This window comes from Amblyomma mixtum, chromosome 3 (genome assembly GCF_055824585.1).
Source record: "Amblyomma mixtum isolate Tamu chromosome 3, ASM5582458v1, whole genome shotgun sequence".
NCBI lineage: Eukaryota > Metazoa > Arthropoda > Arachnida > Ixodida > Ixodidae > Amblyomma > Amblyomma mixtum.
Window position 1 is genome coordinate 391,637,935 of NC_143014.1, and position 19,896 is coordinate 391,657,830.

The 19,896-nt window shown below is 47.6% G+C and overlaps 1 protein-coding gene across 1 annotated transcript; it reads left to right on the forward strand.

Annotated features, from left to right (window-relative positions):
- The first annotated feature begins 1,047 nt into the window (after positions 1-1,047).
- On the forward strand, positions 1,048-7,775 carry LOC149357167 (uncharacterized). Its single transcript, XM_089577890.1, has 6 exons — positions 1,048-1,089; positions 4,780-4,940; positions 5,037-5,134; positions 5,789-5,918; positions 6,011-6,317; positions 6,610-7,775. Exons 3-6 carry the CDS (start codon positions 5,085-5,087, stop codon positions 6,639-6,641), a joined length of 519 nt encoding a protein of 172 aa, XP_089434016.1. The 5' UTR covers positions 1,048-1,089; positions 4,780-4,940; positions 5,037-5,084; the 3' UTR covers positions 6,642-7,775.
- The last annotated feature ends 12,121 nt before the right edge of the window (positions 7,776-19,896 follow it).

Genomic DNA, 19,896 nt, shown 5'->3' on the forward strand with positions numbered 1-19,896 from the left:
TCATTTGGTTGACTAAAGTCCAAGGTTGTCCTGATTCTATTAGCGATTACCTTAGTAAATACCTTGTAGGCAACGGACAATAAGCTGATCGGTCTGTAATTCTTCAAGTCCTTGACGTCTCCTTTCTTATGAATCAAGATAATGTTACCGTTCTTCCAAGCTTCTGGTACTCTCGAGGTCACAAGGCATTGCGTATACAGGGTGGCTAGTTTTTGTAGCACAATCTCTCTTCCGTCCTCCAGCAAATCTGCTGTTACCTGATCCCCACCAGCTGCTTTCCCTCTTTGCATTGCTCCTAAGGCTTTCTTTACTTCCTCCTTCGTTACTGGCGGGATGTCCCATTGCTGTGCTCGACTGCCTCCCTCAGTAACTTGATGATTACATTCGCTACTGTATAGATTTGTGTAGAACTCTTCGGCTAATTCAACTATCTTATCCATATTGCTGATGACATTGCCCTGTTTGTCTTTTAGCGCATACATCTGGTTTTTACCTATGCCCAGTTTTCTCCTCACTGATTTTAGGCTACCTCCATTCCTTAGAGCATGCTCGATTTTCTCCTACACAGAACGAAAAGTACGAAAAGTACACAGAATGCTCAGAGAGTCTAACTCAACACGGCGGCCAGCGAGGCGCTCCACTTTCCGGGCAGCTGTCGTCTGCTGCCTTCCTCGCAGCCCTAAGTAGCCCGCGGACTTGCAGAGGCGAAAAACGAACGCGTTGCTATGGCGATGTGGGCAGCTTTGTATCTGGTGGGCGGAGCTTCCAGGCCGCCCGATAAAAACGTACGCCGGACTGGAGTCCGCAAGTAGTCCCGGACAGTCCTAGACTGAAAATAGAATGGGCCCAGTGACGCACCGCTACCGCGGCATTCACGCGAGAAAGTGAGACAGCGTCTGCTAAGATCCGAAAGTGCACGCAAGGTGATTACCCGAGCTCTGCTCCCCACAAGACGAGGCGATTCGCAGCCCGCGGTCTCGGTGGCGATAAGCTAAGGCGATAAGAGCGGGTTCCGGAGTAGGGGCAGTGTGCTTCACAAGAGGCAAACAAGGTAGTACATGCATTGATGCTCCGTCGGCGCCTCGCAGGGTAAGTCGAACCATCGCTGACAACTGCAGTAAATTAGCACGAAACTGCGGCAGTACCTAGAGTGTTTCGAACGCGTTTAGTTGCAAGACGTAGATGAGTCCAGAGGCAACAGAATTTCGAAACACGTGAGTTATCTGCGGCATAAGCGCGCCTCCAGCCGTGCCAGACAAAGTGGCTTATACACACTGCATAGTGGTAGAGCCGTCCTCGCGGTTCTGGCTTATCAAGGGAGCGGTCTGTGCATTTCGAAATGCCCGCTCGGTGCACAAGGCGCGGCCATCCAGCCATCAACAGCACCACGACATAGACTCCGGCCGAATGCGAGGCAAGCGGAACAAAGAGAGTCGCGCCGGTTGGGGGCCTGCGCATGCGCCTGGCGATTTTGAGCTTTCGACCGACTCGGCTAAGTGGCGCTGACACGCAGTTTTTCTTGTCCGGCGCGCTCCGTTTACTGCTGTCCGCACCTGTACGATCTTCGGCCGTTCTTCTCGCCTGCGTCACAATAGCCGCCTCCGGATTATCTTCTCATAGTTACCATCTCCGCTCCCACTACTCGCTGTCTCCTGGCCGTCATTCCCAGTCCCCGATGCTTCGGCGCCAAACCGCCGCCCACGCGAAAGACTAACGTCCGCAGTTCCGGAGGCAAGAACTGCGCCGCCAGCGACTCACTCAAGACCTGCTTCCGTGCCTGCCAATATTATTACCGTGTTCGTTGAGGGAGTCGCCGTCGAAGCACTTGTTGACACTGGCCCAGCCGTTTCCGTTCTCAGTCACACCTTCTGTCGCAGGCTCAAGTGACGACGCCTCTTCCTGTCGTTTCTCTTCGCCCCGCCAGTGCTCAGGACATTCAACCATTAGCAGCCTGCGCCGCCCGCCTGCTTATCGGGGATGTTCCATACACAACAGAGTTCATCGTCCTCGCACGCTCATCTCACGACGTCATCCTTGGTTGGGACTACCTCTCCACACATTACGCCGTTAATTACTGCGCCCGTGTGCTCGGCTTGAGTTATCGCCCCTGGATGTATCTGGTGGTGCTTCCGCTGCTGTGGTCGTCTCAGAGGACACAGGCGTTCTGCCTTTCTCTTCAGTGCTGCTGCCTCTTTCTCGTGCTGCTCGCTCCGATGCAACTGTAATTTATACGCCTCTTTACGACGCGCTGAACAGAAACCTGTTTTACTGCCTCATGCTCTGCTGGCAATTTTTCGTGGCTCAAGCACTATTTAAGTGACCAACCCGTTCTTCTGCCCTACCACTTTACTCCGTGGTCAATTGCTTGGTAGTGTTGCATTGTTCGATCACGCCGCAGCACACCTCCTCATTGATAGCACGGCCGGCCTGAACATCAGCGCCATTACGCCTGTTCCCATCACCAATTCGTTTTCTCTCGATATTTCTCAGCGATCTGACGACGCAATCCTGACGCCTACCCAACGAGCCCAACTTGTCACGTCGTACACCGCTTTAAGGCCGAGATACAAGCGACGATTTTTTTAATTTTTTTTGACGAAAAACGCACGTCAGAGAGCGCCGCGGCAGCGCTACGAAGAGAATTCGGTGGGAACGGTTATATGGAGCGAAGAACCGGCGGACGCCGCCTCAGTGTGGGCAGACGAAATGAAAACATTTTCGCCAAAAGAAAATAAACAAATGAGCTTTAGAAACCATTCTTCATTGGCCGCCGCGGTGGCTCAGTGGTTATGGTGCTCGGGTGCGGACCCGAATGACGCCGGTTCGATCCCGGCCGCGGCAGTTGAATTTCTTTGTAGGAGAAATTCTAGAGGCCCGTGTACTGTGCGATGTCAGTGCACGTTAAAGAACCCCAGGTGGTCGAAATTTCCGGAGCCCACCACTACGGCGTCTCTCATAGCCTTAGTCGCTTTGGGACGTTAAACCCCATAAACCAAACCAACCGAACCAAGCCATTCTTCATTGCTTATAACAACTGTGTACAAAGGAAACATTCTAAAAATCTGTTTACAATAAACGTTAACCACTTTTAAGAACGTTTCGATATTTTTGCGCTTATTTAAGAGGAGCGCGTGCGCTGGATGGCTACACTGTGTGCAGACGAGGTAAATGAGGTACAGAGGCGAGCTAACTTTTTGGCCTGATCCTTCGTCCTGTTGACTTCGTTTATGTTTGTGCGGTGATCAACCTTTCGCTACTCGTTACAATCGCATTGTGTTTCGGAAGCACTGAGAGAGGATATCACAGATTATAAAGAAGTGCACGCAGCTGCCCAGACTCGGCTCTCCAGGGGGGTACACCGTCGCATACTTCCGCTGAAGAAGAAGTTACTCCTCACGAAGGAGATAGAACTTGAAGAGAAGAAAAAGGGACATTCTGGGTGCATTCCGTATGGAAGGCACGAAAATAGGAGCGCGAGTACCACACCTCGGTAAGTACAGTCTTTGTCCAAAGTAACCAGGCTGCATGGTTTACTTCTCACTCCTATAGTAGAGCCCTTAGGGCTTCCCTTAAGACCAAAAAGCTCTTTGAAGTTCTTTGAAGTTCGAAGTGAAAAAGTTCTTTGATTCAGTGCTTGAGGGCTGGCATATTAGCTTTAATATACGACTGAGAAGCAAACCGTGCAGCCTGGTTACTTTTGACAAAGACTGTACGTTTTGGCTGATTGCTAGCGACTGACCGATTGTCTTTTCTGCTTCTTGTCAAATACACATTTTTCCACCTAATTTGACACAAATCCGACGTTTTTCCGACCCTTCTGTGACAATTTTCACTATACCGTGACGACTTCCGGTGGATGTGACATCACCCCGTTCCCGTGGCTGTATCGACGTCCGCGCTATTTCGACGCAATTTCAATATTTTTGCCTATAATTATTCAACTAATTAATCTACAGTCATCAAACTTGGCTTCTAGGTTCATTTTTTCCTCCTCTATCAGAAGCAACTATTCCTCAGAAGTTCCCGAGTTAAACGCGTGTGACAAGATTTATTAACGGCCACAGTATGAGCCATTAAAGGCTTCCGCCTTAATACTCTGGTGCAGGCGGAATCCTCAAGTACCCCATCTCTCCGCTTAAAATTTTTCACTTTACCTGTTGGCCCGTGCCATGTGCATCAGATTTTCCATCGTTTGGAGAACATCAACGATCAGGCAGCTCTTGGAGCATGTTTTCAATAATTTTCACATTCTGGGTGTCAGCTGGACGTCGTGAAAATACGTTGATAACATTTAAGTAGACGTAAAATAATGCGAGAATAGCCTCATATGGGCCGACGTTGTGCTCAAAATAAGGAACCTTTTAGTCTATTATCCTGAGAGATTCCATCCCGGTGTCTCCCCACGTATGTATATTTCTGCCGCGCAGGCGTAATGGTACCGTCAGTCACGTCAGCCTCCGCGTCCGTTCCGCATGGGTCAGGTCAGGATTTTTTGGGAAGGCGTTTATTATTTCACCAGCAGCACGTGTATGCTGCGCACCGCTCCCAATGCCGCTCTACTGAGAAGAATGGTAAAGGAAAAGTTTTCCTTCGAGTGGAGACAAAGGCTGTACAACCCTTAGAAAAACAGACATTAAAAAAAAGCTGCAGGTCTTCGTGTGCTCTTACTGGCCAAGAGCCCATCGAAGGGAAATAAAAAAGTAGGACAGTAATTTAACTTTTTCATGAAATAGTGGTATACTGCTGACATTTTACTTTTATTTTTTGTCATTATTTCAGTACAAACTCATGAGGAAGGACCCGCAGATGTTCTTCTAATACTACAGGATGACTCCGCAGCAGTTTGAAGAACTGCCTAGGATTATCTGAAGGGGTTTGGAACACTGTTTCCTTTGCAGGGAGCTTCTCTGTTCTGAAGAGAGGCTGGCCATCACCCTCAGGTACTGCAGCGCTTGTGACAACACCTATTTTGTCATGAATGTTATTACTTTTTCCTTGTATGCAAGTACCTTTCCTAAAGAATGGCCATCAAACAGTGGTCGTGGTGTTGCGAGTTGCGCCATCAATGTGTCGACAGGTGATCCATGACACGTGGAGAATTATCTGAAAGTATTTGGAGCCACTTTGTGTTCCGGTGAGTTCTGCTTTTCTTACTTTACTGCTGCCTGCTGTGGAGCTTAACTAGAAAATGTATGTGTGTGTGTGTGTGCGCGCGTGCGTGCGTGTGTGTGTGTGTGCGTGCGCGCGTGTGCGTGTGCGTGCGTGCGTGCGTGCGTGCGCGTCTGTGTGTGTGTGTGTGCGCGCGTGTGTGCGTGCGTGCGCGTCTGTGTGTGTGTGTGTGCGCGCGTGCGCGTGTGTGTGCGCGTGTGTGTGCGTGTGCGTGTGCGCGTGCGCGTGCTGTGCGCGTGCTGTGCGCGCGTGTGTGTGTGTGTGTGTGTGTGTGTGTGCGCGTGCGTGCGTGCGTGCGTGTGTGTGTGTGTATGTGCGTGTGTGTGTGTGTGTGTGTGTGTGTGTGTGTGTGTGTGTGTGTGTGTGTGTGTGTGTGTGTGTGTGTGTGTGTGTGTGTGTGTGTGTGTGTGTGTGTGTGTGTGTGTGTGTGTGTGTGCGCGCGCGCGCGCGATGCATTCTGCAGAGACATCATTTCATTCCGCCATTCTAAAGAGCCATGTTAAAAGTATTGTAGTGGCTGGGATCAAATAGTATGAAAAGTGAAACGAATTTTGGCACTTCATTAGCATGCAAAACTAGATTCTCCTCAAATCTCTTCTTTTTTCTTTCTGCTATCTAGGAGCCAGGGCCAGAGAAACGGCAAGATACTGCAGATGATTCTGGCAGGCAGTGGAATTTTTCCAACTGTGTTCGTGCATGTGCAAATGACGGCGCCACCACTTTCCGGTAGCAATTTTTTCAACTGTAAGGTACGATTCAATCAGTGCATTTGTTATAACTTATCCGAAATTTGTACTCATACAAGGGTGTTGATGCGTATGTTGTGTTATAAATTTTTCAGGGCACATTCTCCATCGTGCTCATGGCTATAGTTGATGCCAAATACAGATATTTCATGGTTGATGTTGGCGCTCCTGGGCGGCACAGCGATGGTGGCGTCTTCAAAAAGTGCAGCTTTGGGAAGAAGCTCGTCCGTAACGCTGTCAACTTGCCAGTACCAGCACGCCTTCCCAAAACTCAAACAGTAGAGCCACACGTCTTCATCGGGGATGAAGCCTTTCAGCTGAGGCAAGATTTCTTGCGTCCTTACCCCGGCAAGAATGTGGAGCCTACCAAGAGGTGTTCAGTTACAGGCTCAGCAGAGCAAGGTATTGAATGACATTCTGTAAGCTGGGCATGCCTTTGTCTCTTATGAGAAGAGAAAACAAAATGCTTACCTGAACTATAGAGCATATAACGGCTAGCATTCCTAAGTGAGCGGTTTTCAGATATGCTTCACCTGGCCTGTACGCTTGGTTGCTGCAATATACCTGTGTAGTGCTAGTTACTTTATCCAGTGAAATTTATTTGTTTGATACTTCTACCTGGAGCGCAAATAACGACTACGCAACCTTTACTGCAAGGTGACAGATTATCATGGATTTACTGTCTTTATTGCAGACGCATTGTGGAAAACGCGTCTGGGATCCTGACTTCACGATGGAGAGTTCTTCTGGGCCAGTTGGACCTCCTGCCTTGGAATGCAGCATTTGCTGTCTTAGCGTGCTGTGCTCTCTACAACTTTCTGTCTGCGACAAAGTCTACCGGGCTATATTGTCTACCGGGCTATGCAGACCAAGAAGATGATTATGGAAATGTCTTCCTAGGTCAGTGGAGGTCAGAGGGTGAATCCGGTGCCCTCCTCGACTTGGAAACCACACAGTCGAGGAATCATAAAGAAGCCGGTGCCGAAACCAGGAACATTTTTGTACGTTATTTCATGAAAGAAGGTGCTGTACCATGGCAGTGGGCGCACACCGGGCTTCCAGCATCTCAGAATGTGTAGAAGGTCTTCGCACATTATGCAACCTCCTGCTCAGTTCTGTCGGTTTGGTTTATTAGGGTTTAACGTCCCAAAGCGACTCAAGCTATGAGGGACGCCGTAGTAAAGGGCTCCGGAAATTTCGACCACCTGCGGTTCTTTGACCTGCGCGGACACCGCACAGCACACGGATCTCTATGTCTCAAATACATTTCACTTTGGTTGCGCCTTTTGATTAGCTGTGTGTTGCTCTTTGTATCAAATTTATGTTCTACATAGCAACAGCCCTTCGAACTAAGTGCTCACCCATTTCTGCCTAAACAGTCATGCTTCGAAGAGTATTATTTCGCTGTATGCCCTTTAATTACCTGTGTTCTGTACTTGGTAAAATAATATCCCTTAGGATTAAGTGTTCGCTGCGGCAGGAGGCGAGGCCTTGTCAGGTGTATTTGAAATGCCTTTTGCCTCGTCTGCCTTCGTAGAATGTTCCTCTTGTAATCTTTCTTGTCCATGGTATGTACCCACTTTCTACTAAATAATAATACAAAATACACCTGTTGCCACATTGACCGCTTTGAAGGGGTTAGGCAATGAATCGCTGTTGCCCTTTGCTGCCTGCTATTCTGTCCGCTCTGACACATTGTATTCAATTCGACAAAAACTTATTTATTGAATAAGAAAAGCTGCCTGAGTAGTTGGTGTTGCATCATTTTAAGCAGAACGTAGCAGCATAAGCACAGATCACTTCAAAACACGAAGACATTACAAGCCCTGAACTGAAACTTCAATTCTAGAATTGCCAAAACACTGCATATATGCTCCCAGAAAAAGGAAAGCACCCACCATGGTTACAAAATTTTTCTCGCAGCCTTGTCGGGTGTTTTGTTTTTTTTTTTTTTTCAGCGGGTGTATATGCAGTGTTTTGGCAATGCTCTGTGCTCATGATGCTACGCGCTGCTGAAAATGTGTTATTTATTCAACTTCACTCTGCGTCGTGAAAGGTATACTTTGCAATAAACTGCAAAAGTTCCATTTTCATTTCATGTTTGCGATGTCTTGGGCATTCGCGCAGCTTGTGGGCCACAATTTGTTTATACGGAGAGGCCTGGTCCCTATCATCTTTGAGCAGCTGGACACTGTTTGTATGTCATCGTCTAGCCTTGTGCAATCATCCCGGCGCTTCTTTTTTGCGGTCCATTGCCCTAGTCGAGGGGTTGCGGGGGCAGTCTGTAAGCAGCCGTTGGATGTGCTCAGCTCCGGGCTGTTTCTGCCGGAGACGAAGCTATCCTGTGTTGGTTCTATGAAAAAAAATATAAAATTGTAGAACTAGATCTCAACAAAGCATTTTATATTATGCCACAAAGAGAGTTCAGGAGAGCAAAATGACTGTCCAAGAACTTGCTCTGCTAAGTTTCTCCGTAATAAACATGCATTCCAGACATGAGCCCACATCGGCAAAGATAAAATTCGGTCATGCTGACTGCAGTAAAATGCAATGGTAGTTTTCACTTCTTAAGACCAGCTTGTGGTGTCTCTAGATGGTCCTCGCGAAAAGTTCGAGTGCATTTTATGTCTCTGTATGGCTTCAATATTACCTGGTCCTAATGTATGTGTGGACCCTTGGATGTCGTACCTTTGCAAAGAGGCAGTAAGGAACTTGAGTGCACATTCTTACCGTCACCGTCACTGTAGATGGCATTCAGCACTGCCTCAGCAGTTTCTCCACAGGCTGCTTCGTCCAACTAGAGGCTGTTTGAGAAGGCGCTCAAAAAAACATGGTACGTGCAGCTCATCAGCGTACGCTATTTTTCATACCTCAGCTTTGCAAATATTCATTCATGAACATTTGGAAGCACAGCAGCTCCAGTACTGTCTAGTATTTATTGCTGCAACTACTGTAACTTTGTACTTTTTAACTCCTTTTACATCATCCGGTTGTTATGTAACCCACTTCTATGGTGTCCAATGGAAAAATAAATGGTTTTGAAAAGTGAGCATCGTTCAATGGAGACATACCAGCCGATATCCACTTGCTCTTTCAGAAACATGAGCAGGTGAAAAAATGGCCACCGCACCTGTTTCACGGCATCTGCTCCGGAGCCACACGGGGCGCCTTCCTTCCAGGCGCGGTGTATTTTTCGTGAACGCGTCCCTAAGACTCTTCCACCACGCCTGGACATTGGAGCCTGCAAGTAGAGTTTAATAATGCCGCATTCGTTCACCTCAAATGATGAAGAGGGCTGAAAGAAAAAGCCTCAAGGGCTTGACCAGCCGTTGACCCTGTACACAGACAATAGGCGAGAATTCGTTACATATATAATAAGGCGACATCACACTGATAGAAAACAAGTAAAAAGTGAGTGATACACACCTTTCAAGAAAATAAAACCAGCCGAGCTCCTCATGTAAATGCTGAAAATAATCGAAAAGCTCGTGGATCGCCGCAGTCAATACATCAACATCATTTTCATGTAACATGTTTGAGTGTTTGGGCAGCCAATAAGCAACCATTTGTTGCCCGTAATTGGTCTTAGCAGTTTTAATATGCCTCGGTGGGGGCTGTGTGATATCAGTATTCTGTTCCGTGTTCGATAAGTTAACGTTTCAAAGTATTGAATGCTTTGAGACAGACGTTTGTGTTGAAAACCACAGACAAAGAATCATCCCCCTGGTCGCGGCGAAGCAAAATAATACTCTGTACAGCTATCTTTACAGCATATGAATTCTTTCTAAGTTACATCGTGGAGTCCCATACAAGGTGACAGTTCGTTACATAAGAGAAGAGCAATTTATACGCAAGTTTCATCGATTAAACCCAGGTCATCACCACAATGCCATCGAAAGTGAAAAAACCATCATGAATATTTCTCGCACCACTTTCAACAACAGCTGTCTCATTAACATGGTGCTAGCTGACCTTTACCTCGTCGTGGTATGGTTACAGTCTGAAATATAATGCATATTGTTGCAAAGCTTGTGTACCAAATAGAAGCCAGCTTGTTCAGACAGCGTGAGATGCGCCATGGAACAAATGAAATCTTTTTGAAGCTGCTTTCCTTGGTGCACGATTCTCGGGCACAGTTTTCGTGTGCATTTGGGCCACGATTCTCGTATGCATTTGTGGCTTCGATCGAACATAAGCATTGTGTCTTGAAACGCAGTACCCTAGATTTAATTCGTTAGCTTAGCGACGCCCGCTTCAAGCACTCTGAACAAGCGGGCTCACCTCTGTATATGCAAAAAAATTCTCAAGTAAATAAGTGTCGCAGCACTGCCGCGCGCAGGCATGTCGCTGATGAGATTCATGGAACCGTCGAAGCGTTCTATAGACCTCTACAACGGGCTTCCGCAGGCATCGTCGTGCACCACCGTGCACGATCTGTGCTCGGCGGTGAACTAGATTTCTGACGACGGCAAGCATGAAATCCTTTTCTAGCGAGCATACCAATCGTCGAAAAATGAACATTCATAGCAATGTAAACATACCTTCTCGGTCGCATCTACTTTGGGCACGACTTTGGCACACGCCAGCGCTTTTTTTTCTCAGGTCCGTGCAGTCAGATCTTCAAGAGCCCCACAATATGGGATGCCTTTGCACAGCGCTTATCAAGCGGTCGTTGTACTCAAGGCGAGTTGCCTTGGAGGACATGACCATCTCGATCAGCTAGCACTCGCGCGCGAACCTCAACAACACACCAGACCACGCGGGCGACGCGGGCGAGGAACGGAAGTGTCAGCCAGCCTGAGCGCCGATTGGCTGCTCCTGCTGGCCGCTTCCGGCGGCCGTCAGACGCCGCGCGACAAAAATATGTCTGGTCCAGATCGACGGCAGCGGGCGTATTTTTTGACGCGGGGCGTCGCATGCGCGCTGTCGGGCGAAAATCGACGACTTGCCGCCGTAAAAACGCTCCATGTATCCTGGGCTTTAATCTTCGTTCGACTGCCAGCAACTTTCCTTGGACCAAGCCACCACCGTTACCAAATGTATTGACACTGCATCCTCGAGTATGCTCTAAACAACGGAGGTCGCCTAAAAGCAGTGAAGAGGAAACTAGGTATAGGTAAAAATCAGATGTATGCGTTGAGACACAAGCAGGGCAATGTCATTAGCAATATAGATAAGATACTTAAAGTAGCCGAAAAGTTCTACACAAATCTATATAGTAGCCAATGTAGTGCGAACGTTAATGAGAGAGGCAGTAGAGCACAGCAATGGGACATCCTGCTAGTAACAACAGAGGAAGTGAAGAAAGCCTTAGGAGCAATGCAAAAGGGGAAAGCAGCTGGTGAGGATCAGATAGCAGCAGATCAGTTGAAGGACGAAGGGGGAATCGTGCTAGAAAAACTAGGCACTCTGTATGCGCAATGCCTTATGACCTCGACCGTACCAGAAGCTTGGAAGAACGCAAAATTTATCTTAATTTATAAGAAAAGAGACGTCAAGGACTGGAAAATTACAAGCCGATCAGCCTACTGTCCGTTGATTAAAAGGTATTTACTAACGTAATCGCAAATAGAATCAGGACAACCTTGAACTTCAATCAACCAAATGATCAGGCAGGCTTTTGTAAAGGACACTCGCAATAGAAAATACTCACACTATCAATCACGTGATAGAGAAATGGGCACAATATAACCAACCCCTATATATAAAGTTCATTGATTACGAGAAAGCATTTGACTCAGTTGAAACTTCAGCTGTCACGCAAGCACTGCGGAATCAGGGTGTATAAAAGTCTTATGTAAAAATACTCAAGGATACCTATAACGACTCAGGAGTAGAATTAGCCGGGCAAGTTGGTTCATGACACATAAACAACAGCGCGACAGAGGGGACAATAAGGAAGAGATACAGAACTCAATGCTTACAAGCTGAAGGTTCGGCTCTCCGGAACCTTTAACGGCTGGCGCTTTAAGGAATGACGACGACGACAGGCGCTGAACGCTCCGACGCTCGTGCGTGCTCAGGACTGATCACTGCCGCCGGTGTGGATCTGGACGGTGCCGCTAGTTGTTCGCGACGCAGCGCCTTGCAAGACCTTCTTTGTTACAGCATTCCTAGTTTTATCTGCGCCGATACCCTTGCACCATTCACAAATATAGCAAAAGACCCCACCGTGGTGACTCAGCGGCTAGAGCACTTGGCTGCTGAGCTTGAGGACGTGGGTTCGATCCTGGCTTTGGCGGAAACGTTTTGATGTAGACGAAATGCGACAGGCCCATGTGCTGTGCGATGTCAGTGCACGTTAAAGAACCCCAGGTGGTCGGAATTTATCCAGTGTCCTATACTACTTTGGTGTCCCCCAGAGCCCATGTTGCTTTGAGCTACCACTACCACATACAGCAAAAGACAATAAAAAGCAAGCTTCCTTCTGGCTATATAAAACACTTTACAACCAACTTAAACTTATTTACTAGGTCACAGAAGTACTCCCCGTTCTCAATCAAAAATAAATGCAAGGATGTGCATTTTCGTCAATTTTTACCAGTCTTTGTCTTCATAACCTTGATGTGAGTGCAAGGAGCTGTACATTGTGTGTCATAAATATATGACAGGACATAGAAGCCGTATTCGTCAGATGATCTTTTGAAATGAATTATTCTTTGTACTTTCACGTATGTTCCATCTTGCAAAACCAGGGCGAAATTGTGAGTTCTTTTATGCCTGGTGTATAGTTCTCCCCATTTTTGACATCGTGCGAGATTTTTAAAGCGAAAGCTTTACTACTTGCACTTTCAGCCTTTGGCGTGGCGCGGCGGTGCCACCACCACCGGCGCCTAACGCCTGCGCTCTCCGCTAGGAGCGCAACAGCTGCTTTGTGACGTCACACCGAAGAGAACGGCGACCGACTCGCGCCCTCGCAAGCCGCGGCGGTGCCACCGCGGCGTGGCCTCCGCGATCGAAGCGCGCTTTTAAGGCGGAAGCCTTTAATGCCTCATCGTTGTAAGCAGGAGCTGTCGACAGAAATGTCACGCTTTTCAATTGGTCGAAACGGTCGTGACGTCACAGTGCGCGAATTTCAAACGGGGCCAATTGTACTTTGGCTACTAACCATGCAACCAATTAAAGGTGATGCTCCAAGTAAGTTTGACTGAGATTAATTAACTCCCTACTTAACCAATTAGTCAAACCTTTCTAGTCAGACCAGATAAATAAATAAAACAAAGTAAGAAATTTGCCGAGCTTGGGAATCAAACCCCGGTCTCCGGATTGCGAGTCGAGCACGCTACCACTCCGTCATGCCAGCTCGATGGTTTGGAATGAACAAAGGTGCGTCTAGTGAATACGGTGTCTTCGTTCACTCCCATTTTCCTCCCTTCCCGTTACGGCGAGGTTTAGGTGTCCACCGAGATATGAGAGACAGATACATTTCCTTTCCTCAAAAACCAATTCACCGATAAAGACGTTTAAAAAAAAATTAACCGACGAGCAAGGCGTATTTGTCCGCGTTTCAGATTGACCCAAGTTGTCGTGACGTCACCGCGCGCGAAATTTGACGGGTGTCCACCGAAATATGTGAGACAGTTACTGCGCAACTTCCTTTCCTCAAATACAATTTTCGACTAGTGTCTACTGAGATATGTGAGGCAGTTAGAGTAATTTTCTTTCCTCAAATACAATTTTCATTTTGTTCATTACGGCCCCTCTTTCTTCTTTCACTCACACTTCCTCCCTTCCTGTACGGTGCGGCTCAGGTGTCCACCGAGATGACAGAGAATTACAGACCATTTCCTTTCCCCAAAAAGCGTTGCGTTCGAAGGGCAACGCACCGCGCCGAACAGGTGGTGGCGTTCTTTGGACTCCGTGGCAGCGCTACAACACGCTGTCGCGTTCCACTCCTAAAGGCGAAGCTTAAGCGTCATTAATTGGCAGTTAATGTAGCAACAAATGTGCAGTGAACAATCGCGTAGCAGAATGCAGCACTCAGGCTTTCGCCTTTCAACTTGGATTTACCAGGACACTTACCATGAGTGCCAAGCATGCCGTTGTAGCCAGTGCAGGAACAGCAGTTCTACAGTCTGCATTAACATCACCAGCAACCAAGTATATCCTCACAGCGCAGCGATTATAGTTTCACTACTAGTTGTGCATAGAATAGCCAAGTGATCACCACAGCAGCACCAAGGTATACAACAAGTTTCACACAAGCACCACAACAGCACGACTATCATGTGAGCGAGGGCGTAGCCATGGGTATTGCTTTCGCGATTTCCCGGCTTAACCAAGTTGAGCCACAGCCATTTTTTAGCCACCTGCGACATGTACGCGTTGGTGCGCTTCGTGGAAGACATCACGGACACCCGTCTGCATGTTATAAGAGCTGACGCGATCATCGACTTCATACCTGAACATGAAGGGGATTTGGATAATAAAAAAAAACATACAGTGCTTACGGGATGACCCCGAGGACGATTGAAAACAGTGGTGAGTATGTTGTGCAGATCCTGAAACTTGCAAGTAAATAAACAATGAAGTCTGCATCGTGGGCACGCCTGGCCTTGCCGCGATCGCTGCGAAAGCACCCTGTCTTCCTGACTAAGCAAGCCGCGCCACACGGACCCTTTCCGCAGCTTTCAACATGCATGCAGAAATCGCTTGTAAGCTAGCTGCAGTTGAAAACAAGGCGGTGCCGACAGCTGTAGCAGGTTGAGCCTTGTAACTATGCACTTTGGATGCTGTGAGCTCGATGACAGCTGTTGCATGCAGGCCTGCTATGCAGAACTGCATTTTCCGTTATTAGGGCCTTCGCATCTTCTCTCGCCTAGTGTGTACCGTAGTTTCCTTTCGTTCGTGTTGTTGCTTAAATGTGATTGCACGGCGGTTTAATTGTAGTATTCGCGAATTTTGGGCAATATGTACTTCGGCCGTCCTATTGCTAGATCATTGGTGAAGGAGCATGACATGTTTTCAAGCAATTCGGTGCTTTTAGGTGGTTGTTATGACTACATTTCACGCTTTTAACTCCTTGCAGAATCAAGAAAACAAATAGGGTTGGTTTGGTTGGTTTATGGGGTTTAACGTCCCAAAGCGACTAAGGCTATGAGAGACGCCATAGTGGAGGGCTCCGGAAATTTCGACCACCTGGGGTTCTTTAACGTGCACTGACATCGCACAGTACACGGGCCCTCCTCCAAAGAAATTCAACCGCCGCGGCCGGGATCGAACCCGCGTCTTTCGGGTCAGCAGCCGAGCACCATAACCACTGAGCCACCGCGGCGCCCAAGAAAAACAAATAGAAGATGAGGTCGCCCAGCGAAGAGTTCACGTTCCTCGCGTCCATAAATTTCGTCTAGAAAACGAGGACGATGAGCTGTCTGCTGTCAAGAGGACTGCTAACCAGGTGATCTCCTACTTATAAAAACTCTGTCATTTGCTTTAGTAAAGTGAATAGCAGCCTTTTGTGCACTTGGCCTTGCATAAACTTTTACTCTGTACTCTAGCACTCTGCTAACACTTTACTGCGTGCAGAATGCAAAGAAACTGCGGCAGACTCAAGCCCCGACGAAGCAGCAGAAATATAGAGCAGTACTGCAGAAGTACATCCTGCATTCGCCGGAAAATAATGCTGCTGATGCTGGTAATTCGAAATCAGGCACAAAGGTGAGGCTACACAGTATCTTGTAAAATTTTGCGGCAGCAGGCAACAGTTGATGCTGACAAATTCAGCATTAGTCTCTTTTGCGATGGTTTCTAAACTCATGACCTAGGTTTTCGAATTTTTTGCACCCGTTGGGCACATTAATTCATATATGCATATATAGTGCCGCCGGTGTACCTCTTTTTTTCGTGTGCGGTAGCTGTAAAAGTTTATTCTGCGAAAGCAGGAAATTCCCCTCTAGGCGGAGCTTCCTGACCCGCTGTAGCAGCACTGGTCACTGGATGTAGTCATGGTAGCTGCGTGACGCTTGAAATACTTGAACGAAATAGCCAACTCTTGGGCCGAATTACAGAACGCTCTAAATTGCAGGCAGTCTCAAAACCCCGCTTCCATTAGGCTGTCCTGACACGTGGTCAGGGCGTCGTCAGGGCTGCCCAATAGGAGCAGGGCTTTGAGACTGTCTGAAGATCGAGAGCGTTCTGTATTGCGACCTCTGAACAGAGTTACGCAAGAGCATGCAAAACAGGGCACGAGCATAAAAAAGTTGCTGGAAAGAAGTCGCCAAGTTTCACCCGCGGTTGTGGGTTCTCTGCCGCCTGTAAAAGCGATTATTTGGCTCAGGTGTTCATGACGAGAGAATGTAGTGGTTGAGCAAGCTCATGTACTCTCCTCGGAACGTGGTTCAGAGCCCCTTTAATGTGAGCTAGTCAGCTGTAGTAGGGTTTTAGTATTTCATAGTAAGGCTTTCCGTTGCTGAGAGTGGTTTAAAAATGGCATGAATACATCTGACATCAAGAGGATCCATAAATGTCCCACACTTCCAGGTTCTTGCTACATAGTATTTGAACTGTAATAAAAATGATGGCTTGCAGAATAGAGTGAAAAATACCACAGCCATGTAAACCAGCTGCTTTGCGACAATACTTGTGTGTGAAGACCTGGACACTTCAGACTGTGATGACAATCTAGTGTCCTCAGCAGATCTCAAGAGCGCAAAAAAGGAGGCAGAGTTTTGGAGGTCAAAATGTAAAAGCCAACACGACCACTCTGCCTCCTTAAAATGGCACATAGACTTCCTGGAAAAAAAAAATTAGAGACACTTGGAGTCATGTAATCCAATTACCTTCAATCCTCCAAGTTGTGGCAATCTGTATGTATATATGAATAAAAAAAATTATTTTTTCAGTCTAGCAAACGCTGCACAAGGTAGCAGATAGACAGCAAGGTAAGCCCGTAGCAAACCCTACCAGTTATAAAAAAATGTATTATTGCTTTCTTAAAAGTCTGCAGTTACGTGGAGCAAACAAAGCAAGTGCTACGGCTGCTATTGGTGTGTTTCGAACTCTTGCAGGCAAGCTGTAAATGGCTACTGCTGCAGCACCTCCTGTGGAAGCAATGCCTGTGCTGAGTCCTGAGCCTCGCATGGAAAATGAATTAGCAGACGTGAGCTGTAAGAATTCGAGCCTTTTATTGAGATCGCAGCATGCTGCGATCAATTGTATTTAAAGCTCTTGTGTACAGGAACCTTTTTAAACCTTAGTGCGGTTTGTGACTTCTTATCTTGATGAACAATGTCTCCACAAAGTTTGTCCAAACTGCTGTGCTTGCAGGTGCTGATGTGGATGTGCCGGACGCAGAAATCTCTCGCACACAAATGGAGACAGAGCTCTACACAAACTGCGGAAGACTCGGCATGTAAGTATATTAAGTGTACCATTTATACTGCAGTATGTTAAATACATCTTGTGAAAAAGTCAGCGCAAACTACACAAGGGACATAGGAAAGAATAACATACACGACGACGAGAGGCGTTATTACGAACCGTTTATTCGTTGCTAACAAACCGCAATGTATAGGAAAAAGGCGAGCATGCGCAGACAGAAGAGGAACAGTGGGAAACACATCACGCAATCGCGATTCTCAGTAGAATGAATTCAAAAATGCACACTCAGAATCATATAGGTGGACAGAAGTGTCTCTCGCACATCGATCAGGTAGCTTTTTTAAATGAAATGCGTCAATCAAAAGGCGAGCTTTTGAAGCGAAAAGCTTCACTATCCGCACCACAGCCCCGCTTCGCGTGAGCCGTCGGAGCCAAGATTTGCCACAGCTGCGCATGCGCGAAACCGAGTGACGTCACACGCGGCAAAAATAAAAAAAACCTCTGCCTCTCCCGTAACCGAGATTAGAGTAAGCATGAAATGTTTACTGGCATAATGCGAAGCGCACGCGGACACGACGAGGCGCAGGCCTGACAAGAATGTATATGCAGCGCGTTCGAAACTGTCGAAAGTTCGTAGAGGCGAAAGCGTTTTCAGCACCACTTTGCGTATGTGACAATGGTGATGTTACCACTGAATTACGTCACACAAAATTCATGACAAAGTAATGACAAATTACTGATTAGTGTGTAATGACTGATTAATGACTAAATACTAATAAACTGCTAATTAATGACGCTTAAGCTTCGCCTTTAGGAGTGGAAGGCGACAGCGTGTTGTAGCGCTGCCAGGCAGTCCGCGGAACGCCGCCACCCGTTCGGCGTGATGCCTCGTCCTTTGAACGCGACGCTTTTTGAGGAAAGGAAATTACGCAGTAATTCTCTGCCATCTCGGTGGACACCCGAGCCGCACCTTACAGGAAGGTAGGAACGCCACCACCCGTTCGGCGCGATGCCTTGCCCTTTGAACGCAACGTTTTTTGAGGACAGGAAATGGAGCAGTAATTCTCTGTCATCGCGGTGGACACCCGAACCGCACCGTACAGGAAGGGAGGAACGTCACCACCCGTTCGGCGCGATGCCTTGCCCTTTGAACGCAACGTTTTTTGAGGACAGGAAATGGAGCAGTAATTCTCTGTCATCGCGGGGTGGACACCCGAACCGCACCGTACAGGAAGGGAGGAACGCCACCACCCGTTCGGCGCGTTGCCTTGCCCTTTGAACGCAACGTTTGTTGAGGACAGGAAATGGAGCAGTAATTCTCTGTCATCGCGGTGGACACCCGAACCGCACCGTAGAGGAAGGGAGGAACGCCACCACCCGTTCGGCGCGATGCCTTGCCCTTTGAACGCAACGTTTTTTGAGGACAGGAAATGGAGCAGTAATTCTCTGTCATCGCGGTGGACACCCGAACCGCACCGTAGAGGAAGGGAGGAACGCCACCACCCGTTCGGCGCGATGCCTTGCCCTTTGAACGCAACGTTTTTTGAGGACAGGAAATGGAGCAGTAATTCTCTGTCATCGCGGTGGACACCCGAACCGCACCGTACAGGAAGGGAGGAACGCCACCACCCGTTCGGCGCGAAGCTACCGGCGCTTGTATGCCGGTCCTGTAGCAGGGCTTAGAGTCTCGTTAAATCTCGTATGGTGCCCGGATGTTCTCGTTTCAGTGCCCGCATGAGTGGAATTCAGTGCCCGGATGTTGGCTCTCGGTCTTGGCGTGACTATCACCACACTGCCGACAACGGGAGCTAAAAGCATTTCATGCTTAAATATTGTGGCATATATGTTGCATTTTGCACGCGTTATTAGAAATCGAAGATTATAATTCCGTGCATTATCAAATGCACAGCTCGACTGATATCTTGATAAACATTGAGAAGACACTGGCAGCAGTTATTTTTTGTGACTCGTTTGGAGACCAACCGGCGCTTGTATGCCGGTCGCGTAGGAGGGCTTAGAGAGTCTCGTTAAATCTCGTTAAGTCTCGTACGGTGCCCGGATGTTCTCGTTTCAGAGCCCGGATGAGTGGAATTCAGTGCCCGGATGATGGCTTTCGGTCTCGGCGTGATGTCACCACACTGCCGACAACGGGAGCTAAAAGCATTTCATGCTTAAAATAAAAGACAAACAGTGCGCCAGGAAACTCTCATATCACGGTGGACACCAGAACCGCGCCGTAAGGGAAGGGAAATGAACAGAAAATTGGTCTTAAGGAAAGCAAACGACACCTCTCTCACATCTATTTACCCTATTTATCGTTTTTAGCTACACGCATCACGCGTCACCATCATCCCGGTTCACTTACCCCGTACTTTGCTAGAACTGACACTTTTAAATTTTCCTTTTTCCCGCGTACCATCAGTGAGTGGAATTCTCTGACATGATAAAATGTAAGCGCATAGTCATCCTGCATGCCTTTTTTATTTTTATTTTTAGTTTTTCTTTCTATTTTACTTGTTATTTCTTTTTTACTTGTTACCCGTGTATCTGTGTTATCTTGTTCTGCTTGGATCTGTAAGATGATCTGCAGTATGAAATAAATAAAAAAAAAATCTCGGTGCATACCCGAACCGCACCGTAAGGGTCTTAAGGAAAATGAAAT

Coding starts and splice junctions, on each gene's coding strand:
- LOC149357167 (XM_089577890.1), top strand. CDS start 5,085: ATGACACGTGGAGAATTATCTGAAAGTATTTGGAGCCACTTTGTGTTC. Junction 5,135..5,788: donor TGGAGCCACTTTGTGTTCCG/GTGAGTTCTGCT, acceptor TCTGCTATCTAG/GAGCCAGGGCCAGAGAAACG. Junction 6,318..6,609: donor TACAGGCTCAGCAGAGCAAG/GTATTGAATGAC, acceptor TCTTTATTGCAG/ACGCATTGTGGAAAACGCGT.